Source organism: Hyposmocoma kahamanoa, unplaced genomic scaffold (assembly GCF_003589595.1).
Source record: "Hyposmocoma kahamanoa isolate Upper Pololo Valley unplaced genomic scaffold, ASM358959v1 220, whole genome shotgun sequence".
Taxonomy (NCBI): domain Eukaryota; kingdom Metazoa; phylum Arthropoda; class Insecta; order Lepidoptera; family Cosmopterigidae; genus Hyposmocoma; species Hyposmocoma kahamanoa.
The window spans coordinates 809,887-831,742 of NW_020653740.1; the positions used below are offsets into that span (position 1 = coordinate 809,887).

Genomic DNA, 21,856 nt, shown 5'->3' on the forward strand with positions numbered 1-21,856 from the left:
TTATGGATAGGCGTGTCGCTTACTACCAGGCGCACAAGTTGTTCCTCCCGTCACTTGATATTTTTTGTTACTGTATTTTCCATTGGAAAAGGATAAGGCACTAATGCGTCATACAGCTAAGACTGAGATTAATTTCTTATAACAAGAAAAAAACTACGATGCTGCCCTCATAACCAAAAAAGGCACAATTATGCGTACTTTATACGACTGTTGTGCCTTTTTTCGTACCGAGGGCAGAATATAACAAATACTGAGAATGAATAAATATTATTAAATGTGGGGAATATGAGATTTGCTCTCCTTAAATTTGGGGATTTTAGCTTTGATTTTTGGGGATTTTGAATAATTAGTATTGGCAACACTGGTGCTAATGTGGTAGCCCTGCGAAAGATAGGTTATTTTTCTGTCAATTTAATTTACGTGTCGCAATTTTATGAAATAGGTTCCAAATTTACAGTTTTTCTTATCAGAAATAGATGTAAATAATACAGTTTATATATCCAAATGAAATTAACATGTCTAATCTACACGACAGCGTATCAGAAAGAAATATTGACGTCAGTAAGCCATCAACTTCAGAGCCTAAGTCGCAGCCTATTCGCTCTAAAAGTTCCCTAAATAATCGAATACAAGATAATAAGGTCCCATCACCGTCGAAGAAATCGCCAAAGCATACGACAACGTCTCGTCAACAACCAGATGAAGTGAAAATTGCAAGTCTGACATTTACAAATTCATCAGTAAACGATCTTACGCCTCAGTGCCAAAACATAAATATCGATAGTGAAAGTGACGATGTGGATCAAGGCGACGTTCCAGTGGCGCTGAAGAAGAAAAATGCAAAGAAAAAAGAGAGATTGAAGCTACAATTGCAAATGCCTCCAGTTAATGCAGTACCCGCAACACAGCCGCAACCCCAGCCGCCGCCTCCGTTTGTACAAGAACGCCCAAATTACGTGGTACAAAATCAAATTACTGTTCAAGAATTCTTCTTAACGAAAATTGGACCTCTGTATGCTAGTACAAGTTCAAGGTATTTAGAAAACATCAGTCACCACCCCCAGTTGCAATACATGCATGCTATACAAACAAGGGACCTGCTCCAAAACAGACAACATTTGGCTAGTGCTACACATACACCTCTATTACATGTAATGCAGAGGCCTAATTCAGCAAACGTGCCCACTTCTCCTTTATTGCATTCTGAGCCAACAACGCCAAGATACTTACAAAATGCTTTACACCACCCTTTACTATGTCGGTCCTTTTCTGTAGAAAATCATGCAAACAATATAGAATCAAGGCAGCAACCAACTGTGTCCATGCAGAATAAATCAACAACTGTACCTGTTAATCAAGAAAATAATGAGAAAAAAAACTCTCCAAAAAAGAAGAAAAATAATAATACTAATGGTAAAAAGAAAGACTTGAATGGTGATGACAAAAAATTTGAATTGTATATGCCCACAGATCAAGTAATTTTGGGTCTACAAAACAATGCTCTTGTTGAAGGGGTGATAAGAATAAACCCTAAACAATTTCAACACGCTTATGTCTCAAGTACAGATAGAAAAGAACAAGATGTACTCATAGATGGTATTAAGAACCGAAACCGAGCATTGGAGGGAGATGTTGTTGTAGTGCAAGTGATAAATGATAACCAGAGTGAAGAAAATCCTGATCCAAACAAGCAAAAAAAAGGCAAAGTTGTCTACATTAAAGAAAAAGTGCATAATAGAATATGTATTGGAAACTTGAAGTTGATGCCTGATAAGAACAGACAAAAAGCTTTATTCATCCCACGGGATCATCGAATTCCTCGACTTAATATACCATTTGTTAATTGGCCAAATAACTTTTATTATGAAGAGAAAAAGTATGAGAATACTTTATTCTTAGCAAAAATTATAGACTGGTCAGACACACGATTTGCTGTAGGTAATATTGTTTGTAACATAGGGCAGTCTGGTGACATGATCTCAGAAACTAAAGCCATACTAGCACAAACGGACTTGGATGTTACACCATATGGCCAGGAATTTAGAGACTTTTATCCACGCCTTGACTATGTGATACCAGAAGAGGAAATACAAATGCGAGAAGACTGCCGTAAACTGTGCTTATTTAGCATTGACCCATTCAATTGCCGTGATATTGATGATGCTATCTCATGTAAATTGCTTGAAAATGGCAATTACGAAGTTGGAGTCCACATATCAGATGTCGCTCATTTTCTGACTGAAAACACACTTCTAGACCAGACTGTTGCTCAGAAAGCAACTACCATCTATCTGGTTGAGAGAGCTTACCATATGTTGCCTGATGAATTATGTATGCTGTGCTCACTTTTTCCTGGTGTTGACAAGCTTGCATTTTCTGTTTTTTGGGAAATAACACCTGATGCTAAAATACTGAGTCACAGATTTGCTAAAACTGTAATACATTCCTGTGCACAGTTAGCTTATGAACATGCACAAGCCATTCTTGATGATAATGAAGACTCTGAAGCTAATTTTCCAGAGACTTATAATGGATATGGGTATAAAGATATTCATAAAACTGTAAAAGTTCTAGGCAAAACTGCTGCTATTTTGAGAAAAAATAGATTTGACAATGGTGCCCTTCGTATTGATCAGCCCAAGGTTTATTTCCGATTAAATGGAAATGATGGTTTGCCTGAATCATTTTGGATTTATGAGAGTAAAGAAAGTCACCAATTAATTGAAGAATTTATGTTGCTTGCAAACATGACCGTTGCCAATAAGATTAAAGAGGATCATCCAAATCTAGCCTTTTTGAGGTGCCACCCACCTCCTAGCAGTTATATGTTGAAGCAACTTGCCAAATCATTAATTCCTGTAGGTATTGAGTTAGATATATCATCAGCTGGTGATTTGCACCATTCTTTACAGACATATGTTGGTCCTGAAAACACAGACCAAGGCAAGGCCATGGTACTTAATATGCTTTGTGCAAAACCTATGGCAAGAGCAAAATATTTTTGTGCTGATGGCTGTGAAGATGATGATTTCCATCACTATGCTTTAAATGTACCATTGTACACTCACTTTACAAGTCCGATACGACGATATGCAGATATTATGGTCCACAGGTGAGATTCTTAAAGATTTAGTGGTTTGAAACCAGTACCCAAAGCTTTTATGTACATAAAAGCTAAATTAAACTACTAATTTTTGTTAATAAAGAATATTTTCCTGGTTACAGATTATTAGCAGCAAGTTTAAAATGCAGAGAGAATCCAAAATGGGATGTAGATACAGTTCGTGCAATAGCAGCCCAGTGTAATAAGCAGAAATACAATTCAAAAAAAGCTGGCGAACTTTCCACTGAGCTGTATACTTTAAAGTATATTGAAATGCATTCCCCTGTGGTGACAGAAGCAGTTGTGGTGGAAGTTAGAGATAAATACATTGATGTTATCATAGTGGCAATGGGATTAAATAGGAGAATTTTCTTCAACAATGTAAGTATAAACAAAGAAACAAAAAAATCTAATCCGATAATTGCTCTGATTGATTTAAGAATTGAGTAATGTAAATAATTTATTTTTCTTTAAGTTTATCTCTCTGTTACAGGATTTTCCAGGTGAATATAAATGTATCAAAAATGATGCAGGTGTAAAACTTTCCAAAATGGAAGTAACCTGGCATGCGACAGATCAATTGCCAGTTACTACACAGATTATTGAGTTATTCTCTATTCTGAAAGTTGAAATGCACAAATGTGATGACATGATTAAAGTGGAAACCAAACTAGTGAAGCCCCAATAGACAAGCATTTAATTGATGACTGAATTCAACAGAGATATCCTTATAAATTTATGACTTACATGTACATTAAGTAATGTATAACTTGAGACTTTTAAATTCATTCTCTATTTTTATAGAAATAATAAAAAATATTATTAAAAAAAATAGAAAAGATAACAGTTTTAATGGCTAAAAGGAAAAATTCAGTTTAGGTATTATACATTTTTCATTGATTGTCTGTGTTGTTAGCAGACTGAATGAACACCAAATATAAACTAAGAAATGTTATGGACATGACAATATACAAGTAGATACATATAACATAATCTAATCACATTCTAATATCACCTGTTTGGGCTTTATGAATTCAGCTGTTATTACTACTTAGTACTAATTTTCCACTTTTGGTGTAATAAAAGTTTTATCTATTGGTACTTATGAGTGACCTAGCTTTAATAATAATTATTCGTAGAAATCATCTTGCCTATTACAAATTTTATATTTTACAATATGAATGAACTATTGAATAATAATAGTTTAACGGTGTACACAAGTTAACAAGTTTGATGCTATTGTGAATATTATGTAATTTATGGTATGTGTAATGCCCACTTTGTGACGTAGTACAAGTAGCTGTTTAATTTAGTGTAAGGTCAACGCTCAATCAGCATTTTAACAACCACCAGTTTGCGGTGGAATAAATAATTATGAACAACTGTTTTTGTTTCATTTTTTTCACATTTTGTTGTGTAAATGTCCACTTGCAACAGTGTTACCTATAGTACTGTATTACCAATGCAGTGAAATATGCCATTGCAACAATAATAATGATATGCATGTAATTTTATCCAGATTTCACTACTTGCATATAATCAATAGTCCATCCACATAATAATGGTTTTTGGTTAAAAAAAATTGTAGATGATGCTTTTTGCATTGTATGCTATCGACATAAAATTGACGTTTTCATTATATCAATGGAAAAATAATTCGTAGAACTCTGATTAAAAAACATCCGAGCCGTAGAAATATCAATATCATCCGAGTAATCATTATAGAAACCAATGACTATGATTCATAACAAATTTTAAAACACATTTACAAAAATCTTAGAGCATAAATAGTAACAATAGGTACATTTATTAAAAATAACATAAACTCCGTCGAAGCCAGAAAATAAATCACTCACCACTTGGTTGGTGAAAAATACCTATTCGTATGTAAACGCGTTTATTCCCGTTTCTATATGTTAGTACAATGCAATGCGAAAGTTTAAAAGTACATAAAAAAAGAATCACAAATGCCGTAATCGCATGGAATATCACGTAACCTAACGCGTGTAACATAAAAAAAATGTAGTCGAAATAAAGTCGAATTGAGAATCTCTTCCTTTTTTAATTAATAGCAATGGCAAGGAGTAAGAAGTCTATCTATGAAAAGCCTACCGAGACATAAATATTTTACACAACACCAATAAGTCAATGACAATACCCTAATACACAATAAAATTATTGTCAAAAAATGTGTAAACCCATAATGGAAATGACATAAAAAAATGTAACATCTTACACCTTTACAACGTTCCTAGCAGTTACAACAAGGAAGCCGATCTAATGTGGATCAGCGCTGATTTTGATTCAAATCGGAATCGATCGGATCGGGTAGTCTCGAAATCAGATGGGTTTCTGAGCGAGAAGATGAACCTGATTCCTTCTATATCTTTCTAATTTGTGAGTTAAATCACCTATTGTTCTTATTAGAAATGTCAAAAGTTTCCGATCGGCCAGTTGTGAATTGCAATTGCGCCTTGACTCGGAAAAGACGCAGTTTCCGATCGGGAGAGACAATCAAAATCAAGCTGCAGTTGTCATATCATAACACGCTTGGCGCATGCCCCTGCCTTTTTTTACCTATAAAATCTTTGCCTGAATGGCATGGTCTGAGAGGATGGAAAAAAAGGAAGCTTCCTCAAATACGTTATTTAAATTTGAAGTCTAATTTTAACATTCCTATTTTTCTTAGTGAAACAAAAGATATATTAGAAATCCAATGAGCCACAGGGCGCGAAATCATTAACATTACCAGTGCGTGTTAGCCTGGGGTGCAACTACTGTACCTACCGAAGTTAAAAGTTGTGGAACACCTTTAAACTAAGTGTTTTCAGAATTCGAACTGACGTTTCTTACAGGAAATCAAGGTATGCTCAAGGTATTCTCAAATAGCAAGACTTCTAAATACGGTTATTACTTTATTAAGCTATCTATTAATTAAGCTACCTCCTGAAATTATACAAAGGTTTTAGTACAAAACAAAGTTTATTTTTATAAATCCTATCATTACAGCGAGTTAAACGAAACAAGTACTTGGTTTACAAATAACTGTTTAATCTAATGACTGTTTACAAAAATTATATGAGAACGACAAGAAGAACAATAAGTCCGTTTCCTGCTCTGCAAGCGTTTTTTATCTAAACTCGCTACCCACTTGATTAAAGAGCAAACAACCTCCGCCGAACGTTGGCGCTCTGTCGCATAGTACGTGGGGCGCACTATACATTCCCGGAATGAATAAGACAAAAATACTATAAATGATCAAAAATGAATTTGTTGTTTCTCAAAATATTCTACGTTAGCGTTAATACACTTTTTCATACGAATGAACCAATTTTGAAAACATTTATGTCACTCCTGCGTGACAATCTCTGAAACGTATTTTGCATACTTTTCGACAGCCGCTTCACGTGATGAAAATCGTTGACTGCGTAACTGATTCTCAATTTTTGGAAATAAATAAAAGTCACAAGGTGCCAGGTCGGGATTGTACGCGGGATGGCTAATAAGGTCAACGTTGTTCACCTTCAAAAATTCATTTTTAATACAGTTGCTCAAAACGTGGTATTTTTCGCACTACAAATCGTGCCGAAAGTTGGAATTTTCGCACTAGTGCTTTTTACTTCTCCATTTTTTTTTAAATTTACTGTTGTTTCAAATCTTAAGCACAGAACTAAAGAAGTTGTATATTTATTTAATATTTATGTGCTTTGTGACGTAAGTCATTCGTCATTAAAACTTATATTTATTTACAAATACTATATAATGAACGTATCGAGTGGAGGTCTCTGCCTACCCTAGAATGGGTGACAGGCGAGATTTTTATGTATATATTTGTTTTATGTATTACAGATAAATTGTATCTCACTACCGTGCACGGGTTCCTAAAGAAGTTTAAACAAAAGTACCAGGACTTCATAATAAGAAAAGTGGTTACAGACCGATATTACAGAAAATAAACAAAAACTGCTGTTTTTGAACTACATTTCCATAGACTTTTAAATAATGGTTGCAGTGGTTGTATTTCATTATTTTAATTTACTAGCAGAAAATGAGTTTTTTTTAAATACTGTTTTATTTTACTTTCAATGTAGTTTTTTCGCAAATCTATTAAAAAACGTCGTTTGATACACGTGCGGATTTGTCATTTTCACTTGTCTCGCGTCTTGACCCTCGCCTCTGGCTCGGGCCAAGAAACCTCGACCCTTGTGAATAATGACTAACTTTCCGCACTTATATCAAAAATAACTATTGTCTGTCTGGCCGTGTGAGAACTGGCATTATCTTGGTGCAAGATGACACGGCGTTTAAGGTTATTTATACGGAGTTTGTCAATAACTTCCGGCAAACAAATGGTCGTATATCATGTCTCTTCACGATACGACGATTCTCTAAAACAACAGTAGCCACGTGTCCAGTTTTATTAAAAAAAGAAGCAATCATCCGCTTAGAGGCACTTTGCACGCTCGCGCCACTTTGGTTGATTTCGGCTCATCTCGAAAGACCCATACGCTCGATTGCTGCTTTGTTTTGGGATTGTAACTATAAATCCATGTTTTGTCACCAGTTACAATACTTTTTAAATAACAATATTTAAAAAGTAATTACAACATTTGAAAACGGACCTCTTTGGCTGTAGAATACTTTGTTTCATTTGACTATCACTTGTTTTTACAATGTGGCGTCATGTTAGAAATTGGTTGTCTACATCACCATGGATTTAACACGTGAAAATTTTCGTAGTATGATTTTTTACGACTTTAAGTTTACATTTAAAGTGGTAAAAAATCAAGCGGTGCTTCGCTCGGCTTCAAACTGCTTTTGGCGATGAAGCACCATGCAAAACGACTATTTATAGCTGATTTGCAGAGTTCAAACGAGGTTGTGTGAATGTCAGTGACGAATTTCGTGATGGTCGCCCGTCCACTGCTGTGAACAACAAAAACATCGATGTTGTGCGCCGTATGATCAAAACAGACAGGCATGTGACATACTATGAGATTCGGGCATCTTTAGGCATAGACATGAGTCAAATACAATCAATACTACACAAACATTTGGGTGTGAAAAAGCTGTGCTCTCGGTGGATCCCACACAATTTGACTGAGGCTCAAAAAACGGATCGCATCACTTGGTGCAATGCCATGCTTACCAGATTCAACGAAGGGGCGTCAAATTTGGTGTGAGACATAGTAACAAGAGACGAAACATGGATTTATAGTAACGATCCCAAAACAAAGCAGCAATAGAGCGTATAGGTCTTTCGAGATGAACCGAATCCAAACAAAGTGACGCGCGTGCAAAGTGCTACAAGCTTATTAAGACTCACCGGTAGAGATGGGTTTTTACCCGATAAATACCGTCAAAGGATAAATATCTGTTTTTGCTGAGTATTTATCCTAAAACACGGATATTTATTTTTTTGTGTTTTTTATAATAAAATTCATTAGAATTAATTTTTTTATTAAATAATTACGTACGATTACTTCTCATTTTGCCATTGTTTTATGCAACAATACTTATATACACAACACATATATATAATACTACGTTTTAGTACCTAAGTTTTTCGAGTCGATAACATCTCGCTAATTGTGGTAGGAATGTTTTCACGTTTTTGGATAAATATCGAGTAAAAACGGCTAAATATGGATATTTATCTTTCTACTGAGTATTTATCCCAATGATATTTATCCATGACCCATCTCTACTCACCGATGATTTGTTATGCAAGGCTGCAAAATTGTTGTTTGCTACGAGTGCTTGTATTGAAACTTGACAAGCGAATTAAGGATACTAAGGATCGTATTCTAAAACTCTACTCAATGCTCAAGTCAGGATTGCACTGGAAACACAAGCAATGGAAATACGACACTAATGGCAGGGACTTGAGTATGATTTCGAGTGCTTTAAACCATACTCAAATCCTGACTTGAGCATTGACTACAGTTCTAGAATACGTAAGATTGAACCACGAGCGCAGCGTAGCGAGGCGAGGGTTTCAAGTCACGAGACGCAAAACAACTTTGCTGCCTAGTGAAACACATACATTCACCTCACTATAGTGAGGATAAAAATACCTACAGAGTACTAAAAAACCGACTCAAAAGTAATTCATCCATTTTTTTTAATTTACTGTTGTTTCAAGTCTTAAACATACAACTAAAGAGATTGTATATTTATTTAATGTTTATGTGCTGTGTGACGTAAGTCATTCGTCATTAAAACTTATATTTACTTAAAAACATCTATTTGTTTAAATTGCATAGGTGTTTTATAAAACAACGGGTTACATTTAAAAATACCAAAATATTTTTCATAAAGGTGGCTGATTGAATATTAACAATGACCGGAGGTGAGTATTACGCGAGACCGCTGCACGCCGCGCCACTAAAATAGTAATTTCAATGTGGCTGACTACTGGCAACAGTTGCCATTGTACTCTGAATTTTTATCAGACAAAGAAATAAAATGAGTCTTTTTTTAAATACTGTTTTATTTTACTTTCAACGTAGTTTTTTCGCAAATGTATTAATAAACGTAGTTTGATACACGTGCGGATTTGTCATTTACACTTGCCTCGAGACTCGTGAATATTAACTAACTTCCGCACTAGTATCAAAAATAACTATTTTCATACTAGCGTGCAAAAAACGCTTTTGCGCGCAGATTTATAATGAGAAACAAAGCTTTTCCGAGCTAGTGAAGTGAATAACATATTTTATACACGGAGAGGTTCCAAAGCAAAGAATCAAATATGAGATGACCAAAATATAAGAGAGTGATCAACGACCTGCAAAAACTATAATATATGGACATTGACTTACAAATAAATGGACGACGACGGGTCTAATACAAAAACCACGAAAAAAATGTCCCAAGTCAACCTATTCGAAATTTAAATTGTAATGTCATCGCACAGTATCGCGCTGTCAGTCGAACAAATGAAGACTAAAGCGGAGTTTGGCGCTCTGTATACGATTTTAGCGCCTTACAAGTGCGGACACTTTTTAGCGCGGACCCGACGTCCATATAATTGTAAGTCAATGTATATGGAGGACATACTTGTGCACTTTTGCGAGGTATGTATACATCCTGGGCAATTTCCGCCAGAAGTAAGAAATTTTCGAAATTCAAATAAACAAGATGCGCGCCATGCAAATTTCAAAGCCTTAAATCAGGGAAACCATTAGAGGTAGGTATTATCGAAGGAATGTCATAGAGGTTAAAAAAAAATTAAAATGTAGAATTAACAATGATGGCTGGAGGAAAATTTGCTGAAAATTAGCATGAGGAGGTCTTTAGGAGTCCTTAATCACAAGTTGGGGATATATAACTTTTTTTCGCCGTTTTTTTATATGGCTGCCATAAAAGTGTTATTTTCGTTAAAAATAGCTGCCGAAAGAGACGTGCTCTGATTCGGCTGAAAATTGACATGCGGATTTTCTATTAAAAGGTAGTTTTCTTACTTTATTTACATCAGGTTTTGTCATCTCTTACCTTTTTGTTACCTCTTCCAGTAGGAAAACTAAAGCCTCTCTACGAATGTCATATTAAATGTATGGGAGCGTTTAGTGTTAAAATATATTATATGCTTAGAATAATAACGCATAGAAACCTAGCCCGCACACGCTAAGTGAGGCAAGTTAGAGGGTTCCAAACGCGTCCCAGGAGCGCGCGGGCTGTTAGTGCTCAAGGTCATATTGCACCGCGAACAGCTCCAAAATTTTTTGCTAAAAATGACGAAATGTGCGGTAAATGGGTGTAAAAATACAACAGACAAACATAAAATAGACACTAACATCGCATTCCACAAGTAAGTAATGCGTTTCAACTCATATTTTTATGTAAATATTCACTAAAACAGAAAAATAATTTCGCGGCAACAAGATACGAAAGTGTTGCAAAGTAACGAATTTTTTTTCTCCCCATTTTGCTATTCTGTATCAAAATAATTATATTACGTAAATTTTAGTGGTGCCTGTAATTTAGATTTATTTGCGCATCTTGAACTAATATTTACTTTAATAAACATTAAATGTTTTCGTTAACTCCTGTAAGTGATTGGGACACTTAATTATTTTATAATACTTTTAACGGCTCTGCGTTCATGCTTTATTGAATAATTATTTATTTTAATTTTATTTGAATTGGAGCACATATTGCAACAAATTTACAGTACTTATATATTTGTTTCTACTATAGTGTTGGCACCACCAGTACAACTTTGATAGCTTATTATATGTCTTTCTTTTCGTAACTCAAGCGAAATATTTTATATTAAAATATTTTATTTTCTTAAAAGGGGAGCATTCTTAAGCGATTTTTTAATCTATTTTAACAGTTATTTTCTTTAATGTTTGCTTATGGCATTTTCGGTTTTAGGTTTCGAATATGGCACTTATTTCTAAATCCAAGATGCGGGCGCGATTTTTCGAATAATGGCAAGTTGGGTATCGTTTTCGAGATGTTTGGGAATGTTCAATACAAATATGGCACTCATTTCTAAATCCAAGATGGCAAACACGACAGTTCAAACAAAAGCAATATTCGTAATGAGCACCCCCAAATACCTCGAAAACGATACCCAACTTGCCATTATTTGAAAAATCGTGCCCGCCATCTTGGATTTACAAATAGTGCCATATTCACATTGAGCATCCCCAAATACCTCGAAAATGATACCCATATAGCATTTTTTTGAAAAAATCGTGCCCGCCATCTTGGATTTAGAAATGAGTGCCATATTCGTAATGAGCACCCCCAAGTACCTCGAAAATGATACCCATATTGCATTTTTTTGAAAAATCGTGCCCGCCATCTTGGATGTAGAAATGAGTGCCATATTCGTTATGAGCATCCCCAAGTACCTCGAAAATGATACCCATATTGCATTTATTTCAAAACTCGTGTCCGCCATCTTGGATTTAGAAATGAGTGCCATATTCGTAATGAGCATCCCCAAATACCTCGAAAAGGATACCCATATAGCATATTTTGAAAAATCGTGTCCGCCATCTTGGATTTACAAATAAGTGCTATATTCGTTTTTCATCGACAAAACCGAGCACATCTGTAGGCACCTGATCGACAATGTCGGGCAAATCTGTAGGCACCTTTAACTTAATGATGAGTTAAGCAAGATACAATTTCCCCACTTTTGAGGGAAATGTTATTCCATGGCATCATTATTTGTATATTTGTGTGCGTGCCGACGAGCGTCGTTACAAGTTGCTTACGCCTTCATGAATTTGGTTTTTGCCTCACTTGTGACAGTTCGTTTGATATGAAACTATCATTCTATGCGTTATTATTCTAAGATTATATGTATATATTTCTAGTTTTATTTTTTAAAAGTAGGTAACGTACATAATTTCGATATCATTTTAAAGCCTTGATATCTCTTATATTTATGGAATAAAGGCGCACTCTGTATATAGCTGTACCAATGATTTCTTTAATATGTAATTCAGTAATTAAATTATATATCAAGTCTATTATTCGATAACGCGGTAGTAAATAAACATTTAAAAAGGCGTATTGTTTCTTTTAATTCCTAATTTTTATTTGTTTGACTAATAGTAAAAAGTCAAAAAGTAAAGTTATAAAGTACGACGACATCTAGTTGGCTTAACGTGATCTAGTGGAAAAACGTCTTTGACAGGTGTCCTTGACATGTCAACTTCTTGGTCGTGCGTGAATTCTTACAATAGTGGTGTCTGTGTGCCTGAATGAAATCAAATAAATTCAACCAACATCGGTAATTTGGTACATCTTCATAGTCAATGCAAATCTATCCAACTCTAACCAATTAATTATTCAATAATCTATAATCACCTGTAGTACATAACAAGGTGCTTTTTGATAATCACTGACAATTCCAAGAGGTTGAGATTTATGCACCGTATAAATGAAGTTAGTGTTTTGCGTGTTGGATTGGCTTTTTTTAATAATTTGATATTGATTAAACAGTGATTAACACAAAAATAATAGTTTTAAAGGGAAAGTAAGTGCATAGGTTATTGTTTGTGAGGCACTTTTCTATTAGCAAAGTTGTAATTGGTTATTGTTACGAGTCCGTTGTGCTTGAATTAATTTAGTGGTAATTTACTTATCTACTTTAGGCTTGGAAATCCTATAGAATTAAAATGGTCAATACCACAGATATTTTAAAGGAACTCTACTATGGCGAAAAGTATGACAGTTTATCTTCTCTGCTAGATGGTATAAACTCTTTAATTAAAGTTAACATTCAACCTACTGATAAAATAACTTCAGATTTAGCAGATTCAGAGTTTTTGAATGAAGTAAAAACGTTAACAGATGAAGGAATTCCTATTTTCTTTGGGAAGACACTGAGAGATCTTAAATGTATTATAGCAGACGATGCTTCGAGGGATCATGTTATTTATTTGCAATATAACGCCTCAAGGAAGTTGGTAATAACATCTACACAGTTGCCACACTCATCTCTACAGGACCAAGAGTTCAGCTCTCTAATAGAAGTGGTAACTTTGTTTAAAAAGTATATTGAAAATCTAAAAGGATACTTTCATGAGTTACAAGGCATTGATAGGTACTGCACAGTTGTTGATCCACAAAATCCAACTTTTAAGGAAGATTATAGGAGAATACTATTGGGTAAGCCTATTCTATATTTGTCAGCATAATGGACTTTGCATTACCAACCAGGCTGTCTTTAGTCTGAAATGCAAAGTCCAGTGTGCAACAGCAGTCAAGTAATTTATGTTTTAAATTTCATAATTTTTTTAAGACTAAGTGGGTTAAAAAGTTCTTGAGTGGCAACAGCATACTGGTAGACACAGCATGGGCAGATCACACATAAGGTAGACTAATGACATGAAAAAAAAAGAAAATCGGTTAGTGTTGCGATTTTTGAGAGAGGCTTTATGACAAACAGAGGATGACCATTGCCTGAGTGGTGATAATTGTAATGAAGTCACAGGTGCTGCTTCAGACTGTATTAACTGCCGTCTAGATGAGAGACAGGCCTGTAGTGTTGAATTAATGAATTATGTTTATTTACTTAAAATATGGTTTACAGAAATTGTATACTCAAGTTTAAAATTCATCTATTTTAATTTCTTTTTTCAGATGACAGAACATGGCTGCACATAGAAGTGACTCCAGAAGGTTTAGCTACAAATGTCCACCTTGTGGGACAAACAGAAAAATGGCACGAGAAGCTACAAGCTGGCCTACTACAGTGGGATCATGATGTAGATGTAGTTGAAAACATTACAGCTATATTTGGTTAGTTGTTTTATATCCCAGCCTTTGTTTTAACTCATAATACAGTTTATTTACTAGTAGATTGCTGTGTGTGCAAGTGATGTGGGCTTATGTAGTTTAGCATTATAATTGGATTGTCCCTTATCATCATCATCATTCAGCCATACGACGCCCACTGCTGATCATAGGCCTCCCTTATCATAATTAATTTCTATTTATTTATTTATTTTTTATGATACCAAGTCGTGCGCCTGGTGGTAACTTGATAAGTGACATGCCTATCCCTTTGCAAACAACTTTAAAGGAGAGTGAGCAAACTACAAGATCTTTTAAGCTATTATTTGTAACAGCTGTTTTATGTAAGGATAACAAATAGTTGTGTGTTGGTTTAATATTAATTTTATTGGTACTAATTTTTTATTTTGAGTTTGTGTAACATTCTAAAGTAAAAACAGGTTATTTTCAACTTGAGGGGTTGCATGCTAAGCGACAATATAGAAGAAGTATATAGACACTATACAATCAGGCAAGCCAATTTAAATCCACAAGTAGGTACACAAGTTCATTAAATTGGAGTATTGTATGTTTATGTACTGGGAATCAAATTAATAGTTCACCGAATTTTCCAGAGGTACTGTAAATACACCCGGTATGTGTGGTGTGTGAGTGGTGCCATACATGTTAAATTTTTTTGCACACCCATTGAAGTAATTTAAAAAATTATCTCTTTTTTCATACTTCTTGATATTTTTAAAATAACTTTTATTGAGCAATTTAATTTAATACGTAGCTCATTAAAAAGCAGGTTGATTTAAGATAATAAAAAGAAAAATAGAAAAAGACAATTCATGTTTGAGTAGTCGCGTCCTAAGGTGTTAAAACTTAAAAATCGTACTGTGTATGAAACTTTTAATTAAAAATAAAAACCGTTGGGAATATGGGAATATTACCATAGGACCATGGGCTTTTTTGTAGGCCATGGCCTCCTTGACATCCCCGTCCAGCCTTGACGCCGACTTAACAGTATATGGCACACTCTGTATATGAATACGTACACATCCATGTATTTTTTTGGTAAAACACTACAGTACAAAAATCTTATTTTTGTAATTTTATTTCTTCCATTAGATATGGTGCATTTCCCTTGTCAAGACAACAGATTTCAACCTTCCATCGCTGGTAGTGTGAAACCGCAAGAGCAAATGAGATGCTGCATATGCCTTTGCCAAGAGGTACCTGACATTCCTGGACTACCACAGCCACTGTGTCAGAATCCGTTGTGTGGCATGTATTTCCATAGGGATTGCCTATTTCAGGTAACTTATTTATTAATAATATCTATTAAAACAAATGTTATGTTATAAAGTTATTTACTGCGTATTTTAACATTTGAGTAATGTATGTATGTATGTATGTATGTGTAATCAAAAGTAAAATTATATGATATATGATGTAACATGTTTAAAGTCGGTTTTCTTCTAAATTAATATTTTTTTTAAAGAAAATATGAGGGTAAAATTGGTAAAAAAATTAGTCATTTTGCTGCTTACCTTGTGTATGTGAAATATCTTGGCACAATTTAGCAATTTGGCGTTGCCTTGGTACGGAATTGAAGCGATTTTTTGTTATGAAATTGTACGTAGCGTAATAAACTTTAGGACAATTGTGAATATACAAATTTGTTACGAAAAGGGGGTTGCGGGGATTCCAGAAACTGCACGAGAACTCTGTTATTAGATTTGTATCTAGTTTGTACGTGACACAACTGACGCGAAGTTGTTGTGCTTTAGTTTCAAAAATAGGCTTCTATCATACATAGTATATGTATGGTAACTCCATACAAATGTAGAAGCGCGGCTTAAATGTATAATAATAATAATAATAACAACGCACACACTCAACATAGCTCCGCACTAGGGAAACCCTGTGTCGCGGGTGCCATGGACACACACAGACAACCACAAATTACACACAAACTCACGAGAGAAATAAATGTAGGCCATACAAATATTTCTCCCGGTCCGGGATTCGAACCTGGAACCCCTGCGTCGCAGTCCGGCATGGTAACCGTTCGGCCACGGAGGCAGTTAAACCCGCCACGCGTGCGCCGTGTACGGACGCACACTTTCATTAACTTGAGATGCATAGCACGGGTCTACGTAAGCGCTATTAATTATAGAATTGAAGCGGTCGCTCGGTGTTTAAAAAATGACACAAATAGTGTTTATTGCTATTTGTGGCACTTTGAATGAGACGCTTATTTGGTGCTACGTTAGGGTAATTGTAATTTTGGCAAAATTGAATAAAGTATGTTTTATTAATACGCTGTGTTAAGGTATTTATAATTCAATTGCGTCCCAATTACAATTAGGGTAATGTACCATCAAATGAGCGAAGAGTGCTCAGAGTTACAAGAGTGTTCAGAATAAAGTTGTTAGGCTTTTAATTTCCATTTCATAATGATGCTGGTATAAAAATATGAATACATACCAAAGTAGTGCAATAGGCATATAACAAAGGTTATTACAATGTAGTACGAAAATACTGTGATGAACACCTTAATTTTTTAAAATTATTTCTACAACCTGTAGGTACCTGTAAATTATAGCGCTCCGAGCGAAGTGTAGGCATAGATTTAGTATATACCAAATCTATGAGTCTGAGGCATTTACGCATCGAATAGCGGAGGTTGGCCTACTTGCTCTTAAAACAGTAATAATAAAAATTAAAAATTATGTTTTAGAACATGGGAGAAGCGAGATTGTAAAATAGATACCCAAAATAATAATTTATTTCAGTCAACTTGGCCCGTATTTGATAATTACAATAACCTGGTGAAAACATTTTGTAAATTAAAGATAAAAAGATTGTCATAATTTAAAAATTGATTACTAAAAATTGAAATAATAGTAAATAATTAGAATTTTTAAATTAAATAATTAAATTTTCATTGAATTGATTATAGAAATAGAAATTTTCATTCAATCCTTTTTCGTGAAATTACTCCACTAGTTTGTTATAATTATTAATACAAAGATCGAACACTCAGAAAAAAATTCCTTCGATCTGACCGGATCAAAGGAATTTTTTGTTCGTGTTATGTTTTGTTTTTTTGAGTGTTCGATCTTTGTATTAATAATTATAATAAATATTAAATAGTTAAAAGACAGAGTATTAACAAAATAAAATTGAAATAAGAATAACTACAATTCACTTATGTTTTTCACCTATCCTTCAATTCCGTTTCGCGACATTGCAAATTGAACCTTACCATGAAAAATATCATAACATATCGACTGGATCTGAGTGACCATAAAGCCACAAGCAATTCACTCGCTTATGACAACAAACAAGCCTAATGTTAAACACAATTTAAAATTTTGTTAATTTCCAATTTTCCAGTGGCTTCTCGCATGCGCGGGTGGACGACCACCGGCCTTTGGAGTGGCAACTGGCAATTGCCCGAGTTGTCTTCAGCCGGTAACTTGTAGCAATAAGGATGGTTAACTTTATAATAATTCAAGAACTAAGAAAAATGGTGTTATTTAATATATAAAATAATTATATACCCAAAGATTATGTATATACATTAAATTCATGTAAACATTATATATCTGCAAAATTATTTTGGTATTTTATTTTCTGGTCCTAGTACTATTATTTACTTGAAGTCATAAATGTTGTACTCCAGTCTGCAATAAAGGATAGAAGAGCCTATTAGGTATTCGGATCATAATATGAACCGGACATTTAAGAATCAATCTGGTTTCCTTCACTTTCAATGTTATAAATCCATACCCAATTATAATAAATGCTGCAGCCTAAAGAACCTTTTCGGAGGTTACAGGTTAAGAGCCATTAACTAATCATTGGTCCCGTGGCGCAGTCAGGGTCATCAGCGGCTAACTGTAAAATATCCTCAAAAACAAGTTTCAAATCATTAAATCAACTTGCATACACCCAAGTGAGCGTTTTTTGTACTTTATGAACCTGTACCTGGTGTTAAGGAAGGGGAGAAATTTTGAAATTATTTAGTTAGTAACTACAGTTCTAACATTAATCTCGAACCTTCTTGATGGCAACTATACAGTACGAGCCTATTGTACAACGTTTATCATAAGCAGTGGCTTATCACGAAGTATCTCTGGATGAAGCAATTTTTTGTAGTTGTGACTGGTGAATTTAAAAGTCATTTATGCCTTTTTACTTTTAATGTTATTAAAAATTACGTAGACATAATATTGTGGTTACATAGATAATTCAGTATAAACAATGTTGAGAAATATGCTCGCACCAGCTGTTCAAGTTTTGTGATTGCTGATAAAACATTTTCCTTAAAACAATATCAGCAGATTGTGCAAATCGCTGAATTCACGCGGTCTATTCCTGCATTCTCAATAAACAAAAATAAAAGCAGATATTACTTGCTACACAAAACAAGTTGTTTTAAAAATAAAGGTCCTTTTCACATGATAATATAAATGTACAACTATTGTAGAAAAGAAGTGAAAGAAAAAATGTGTGGCAATAATTGTTCGACACAAAATTATAGGGATGTACTTTGAGTAGATTATCATTTACATTGTCATGTGAAAGTGCAAAGTTGACTATCTTATGAGTAAATTCATCACAAGGGCACTGTATCGAAGGTACGCGGTGTGAGGCTCGTACTGGAGCCAGGCGCTTCGCCGCTCTGTGGTCCTGCCTCACGTCCAATATTCTAGAACAATGAAAAAAGCTTACAGTACAAAACAAAAAAGATTAAATTGATATGGTACAGACCAATATTTGTAATAAAATGTACCTTAACATGAATCTGGTTCTTGAGCATGGCAGCACGCAGAATGAGCATAGACGTCCGCCGCTGGTATTCCTTTCCCATTGCCAGACTTCTTTCAAATGTGGTACTTCTCTGATCCACATCTTTTGCATAAAGAATTTTGTTGTGAGAATCAATGCGAGCCTGGATTTGCCCATCTAGTATTAGTTGCATAAGTTCATCTTCAAGAGCATTGACTGTGCGGTTGAAGGCAGCAGCCATTAGACGCATGTCAGCAGATAGGTATGGGCTAAAGTACTGGATCAGTGCTCTGTTGCGAATTTGCATGTACAGTGAATTTAAGTGTGGCGCTAAATACATATCTAGTAGTAGATTGTCTCTTATTTCATCCAGTAACCTTAAGCAGGAAGCGTACTTAGATTCATAAAATTTAAAAATTATGTCTCGTAATTGTGGCTCTAGTTCTAGAAATAATTTAAAAGAACTGCTAACTATGACTTGCTTCTGTAGTTCAGAGCGGTCAAAGGTGGCAAGGGCACACAATCCTCCATAGACTGCAACATTATTGCTGCTTAGCAGTTCAGGGTAGTCACAGTGGTCAATGCTAGCCGCTAGAAAGTGCTTCGCAGCAGATTTGTATTTCTTTGTGGCTAGCTCAGCAAGGCCTGCAGCACATTTTAAGCGAGTCAACACTGACTGATTTGAATCCTTTCCAGGCACTTCATTGAAATCAGGTGTCCCTTCTGCTTTGGATACATAATTAAGGACATGAGCCCAATTTTGCAAGTAAACTGACACTTTAACTACATTGAGGCACATCATGATAATGTGCTTCCCACTTGTGCAGTAATCACGGGCTCTAGAGTAACACTTAAGTGCACTGGTGAGATCTCCACAATCCAGGTAGTGATCACCAAGATCGTCATGTCCTCGTCGAATGCTTTCTTTTATTGAATTTGTTTTGTAGTTTTTCAAGTCTGTGTCTAATTTTTCCAACTTTATAGCAGCTTTTTTTGTTTTTGATTCTACCCACATGGTGTCAAGCACAGGTGTGTCTTGTAGAACTGCCACATCAGGTAGTCCAGAAGTTGCTATTGCTTCAGCCAACTTTTTGTGGAGTGTTTGGTAGAGACTCACATTGTAAGTTGTCATGACGTAGGAAATTGCCATTTTAAGGGCCTCCAACCTCAAGGAGGGACAATGGTCTGCTACAAACATCAATCTGTATAGCTTGGCAAATCCGGTGTAAGACGAGGCGTAAGTCTCCAAATCGAGCGTAGGGTTCTCAACGACGAAACATTCCGTCTCATTATTTTCATTGTCTTCCAGTGGAACGTCCACTTGCATAGGTTCCGCGGTGTTCTGAAAACAAAGATACGTTTTGTAGCTGCGACCTATGTGGAAGTATTTAATAATAATATTTACTTAATAATTTCATAAATAACGAAGATTGCTCACCATTTCGAACATTTTTCAGCGTATTGTTAGCTTGTATGAGAAATTATTCGTATTCTACTGTCAACGAAGAAAACCAACCTAAAACACAACGGGTTTCTTATCAATGTAATCCTTGTATCCGAGCTCAGCGTGGGATAACTGTTTGACCAGTTAATTACTACGCGAAACGAGCGATTCCAATCAAAAAAGAACAAGTGCACAGAAGAAATAATCATTATCAAAATACCTTTATCATTACGATTCTTCTTGGCAGCGGCATTTTTCTTTTGACATGGAGGAATAGACAGTGTTGCCACAAATGAAAAAAAAATGCTTTTCCTTATATTATCTATGGTTTCTCATTTGTATTGTAATGAGGAGGATCAAGTGCGTGTCAAGCTGCGGAACTTACGATTTAAATTCAATTCTTCTTGTGATAAGACCTGAGTAAAGTGTCAAGCTTGATACGCTCTTGATTTATGTAACGCTCTTTCCATCCTCTAACATCTACACACGTGACTTACTTAAATGAGTACCACAAACTGAACTCCAATAAATATTAACTATGGTTGTTATTAAAACTTGTTTACGGAGCTTTTTTGCGTATGTTGGTAGGTCTAATGGTTCTGGGGGTCTACTCTCGATCTCCGTCCGACATCCGTCCGAAACAATTACTGCCAAATAAGCAATACTTGACCAAATGAAAAGACGCGTGATGCGAATTAAGTTTCATACTGGATACTTGTCTTTTAATTTTGCCGAATATTACTTATTTGACAGTCATTGTTTCGGACGGAGGACGAGAGTAGCCCCCCTGGACTGAACCTTTTGTTATGCAATACATCTTTTTTTGGTTTGGTATCCTTCAAGTTTTCATGTCTATCTGCTTTTCCAGCTGATTCTGACAAAATCTAGACACTGTTTTCTGCTAACATATTATTAAAATAAAATGAAGATAAATTTTGCTAGAATCAACTGGAAGAGGTAGTCAGAGAGATGAGCAAAATAAAACAATTATGTCACATTTTCAAAATTATTTATTACGTTTTTTACAACTTCCTTGTCCATGTTCGGTATTTCACTTTAAAATGATCGTGGCATCTTATGCGGTTGAATATAATATGCGGCGGAAAGATGATAATATGCTTGGGGCAACTGCATTGACCCAAGATATAAATCTGTCCATCTCTTTAATGAGTCGGGGAATTGATGTAAAACAACATTGTCTGCTCCTAGAAATAAAGAACTTGCTATGAATATGACTGGAATCCTAAACTGGAATAATT

General features: G+C 35.0%; 3 protein-coding genes across 4 annotated transcripts; 2 read left to right on the forward strand and 1 right to left on the reverse strand.

Moving 5' to 3' along the window:
• Positions 1-381: 381 nt before the first annotated feature.
• Positions 382-3,851, forward strand: LOC113227890 (DIS3-like exonuclease 2). Its single transcript, XM_026460972.1, has 3 exons — positions 382-3,112; positions 3,226-3,484; positions 3,597-3,851. Exons 1-3 carry the CDS (start codon positions 516-518, stop codon positions 3,789-3,791), a joined length of 3,051 nt encoding a protein of 1,016 aa, XP_026316757.1. The 5' UTR covers positions 382-515; the 3' UTR covers positions 3,792-3,851.
• Positions 3,852-13,004: 9,153 nt separating this feature from the next.
• Positions 13,005-18,497, forward strand: LOC113227860 (E3 ubiquitin-protein ligase FANCL). Of its 2 annotated transcripts, XM_026460933.1 has the most exons (5): positions 13,005-13,608; positions 13,717-13,741; positions 14,216-14,374; positions 15,482-15,669; positions 17,756-18,497. In XM_026460933.1, the coding sequence occupies exons 1-5, from the start codon at positions 13,249-13,251 to the stop codon at positions 17,858-17,860; spliced, it is 837 nt and encodes a 278-aa protein (XP_026316718.1). In that variant the 5' UTR covers positions 13,005-13,248; the 3' UTR covers positions 17,861-18,497. The 2 variants fall into 2 exon arrangements, with proteins under 2 accessions (XP_026316718.1, XP_026316717.1); XM_026460932.1 differs by having other exon boundaries at positions 13,005-13,741; positions 17,756-18,496.
• Positions 18,498-18,577: 80 nt separating this feature from the next.
• Positions 18,578-20,881, reverse strand: LOC113227859 (COP9 signalosome complex subunit 1). Its single transcript, XM_026460931.1, has 4 exons — positions 20,818-20,881; positions 20,592-20,669; positions 19,158-20,495; positions 18,578-19,073 (listed from the first exon to the last, which is right to left on the reverse strand). The coding sequence occupies exons 2-4, from the start codon at positions 20,601-20,603 to the stop codon at positions 18,981-18,983; spliced, it is 1,443 nt and encodes a 480-aa protein (XP_026316716.1). The 5' UTR covers positions 20,604-20,669; positions 20,818-20,881; the 3' UTR covers positions 18,578-18,980.
• Between the last annotated feature and the right edge of the window lie 975 nt (positions 20,882-21,856).

Coding starts and splice junctions, on each gene's coding strand:
- LOC113227890 (XM_026460972.1), top strand. CDS start 516: ATGTCTAATCTACACGACAGCGTATCAGAAAGAAATATTGACGTCAGT. Junction 3,113..3,225: donor GCAGATATTATGGTCCACAG/GTGAGATTCTTA, acceptor TCCTGGTTACAG/ATTATTAGCAGCAAGTTTAA. Junction 3,485..3,596: donor GGAGAATTTTCTTCAACAAT/GTAAGTATAAAC, acceptor TCTCTGTTACAG/GATTTTCCAGGTGAATATAA.
- LOC113227860 (XM_026460932.1), top strand. CDS start 13,249: ATGGTCAATACCACAGATATTTTAAAGGAACTCTACTATGGCGAAAAG. Junction 14,375..15,481: donor AAACATTACAGCTATATTTG/GTTAGTTGTTTT, acceptor TTCTTCCATTAG/ATATGGTGCATTTCCCTTGT. Junction 15,670..17,755: donor ATAGGGATTGCCTATTTCAG/GTAACTTATTTA, acceptor CCAATTTTCCAG/TGGCTTCTCGCATGCGCGGG.
- LOC113227859 (XM_026460931.1), bottom strand. Junction 19,074..19,157: donor AGAACCAGATTCATGTTAAG/GTACATTTTATT, acceptor TCATTGTTCTAG/AATATTGGACGTGAGGCAGG.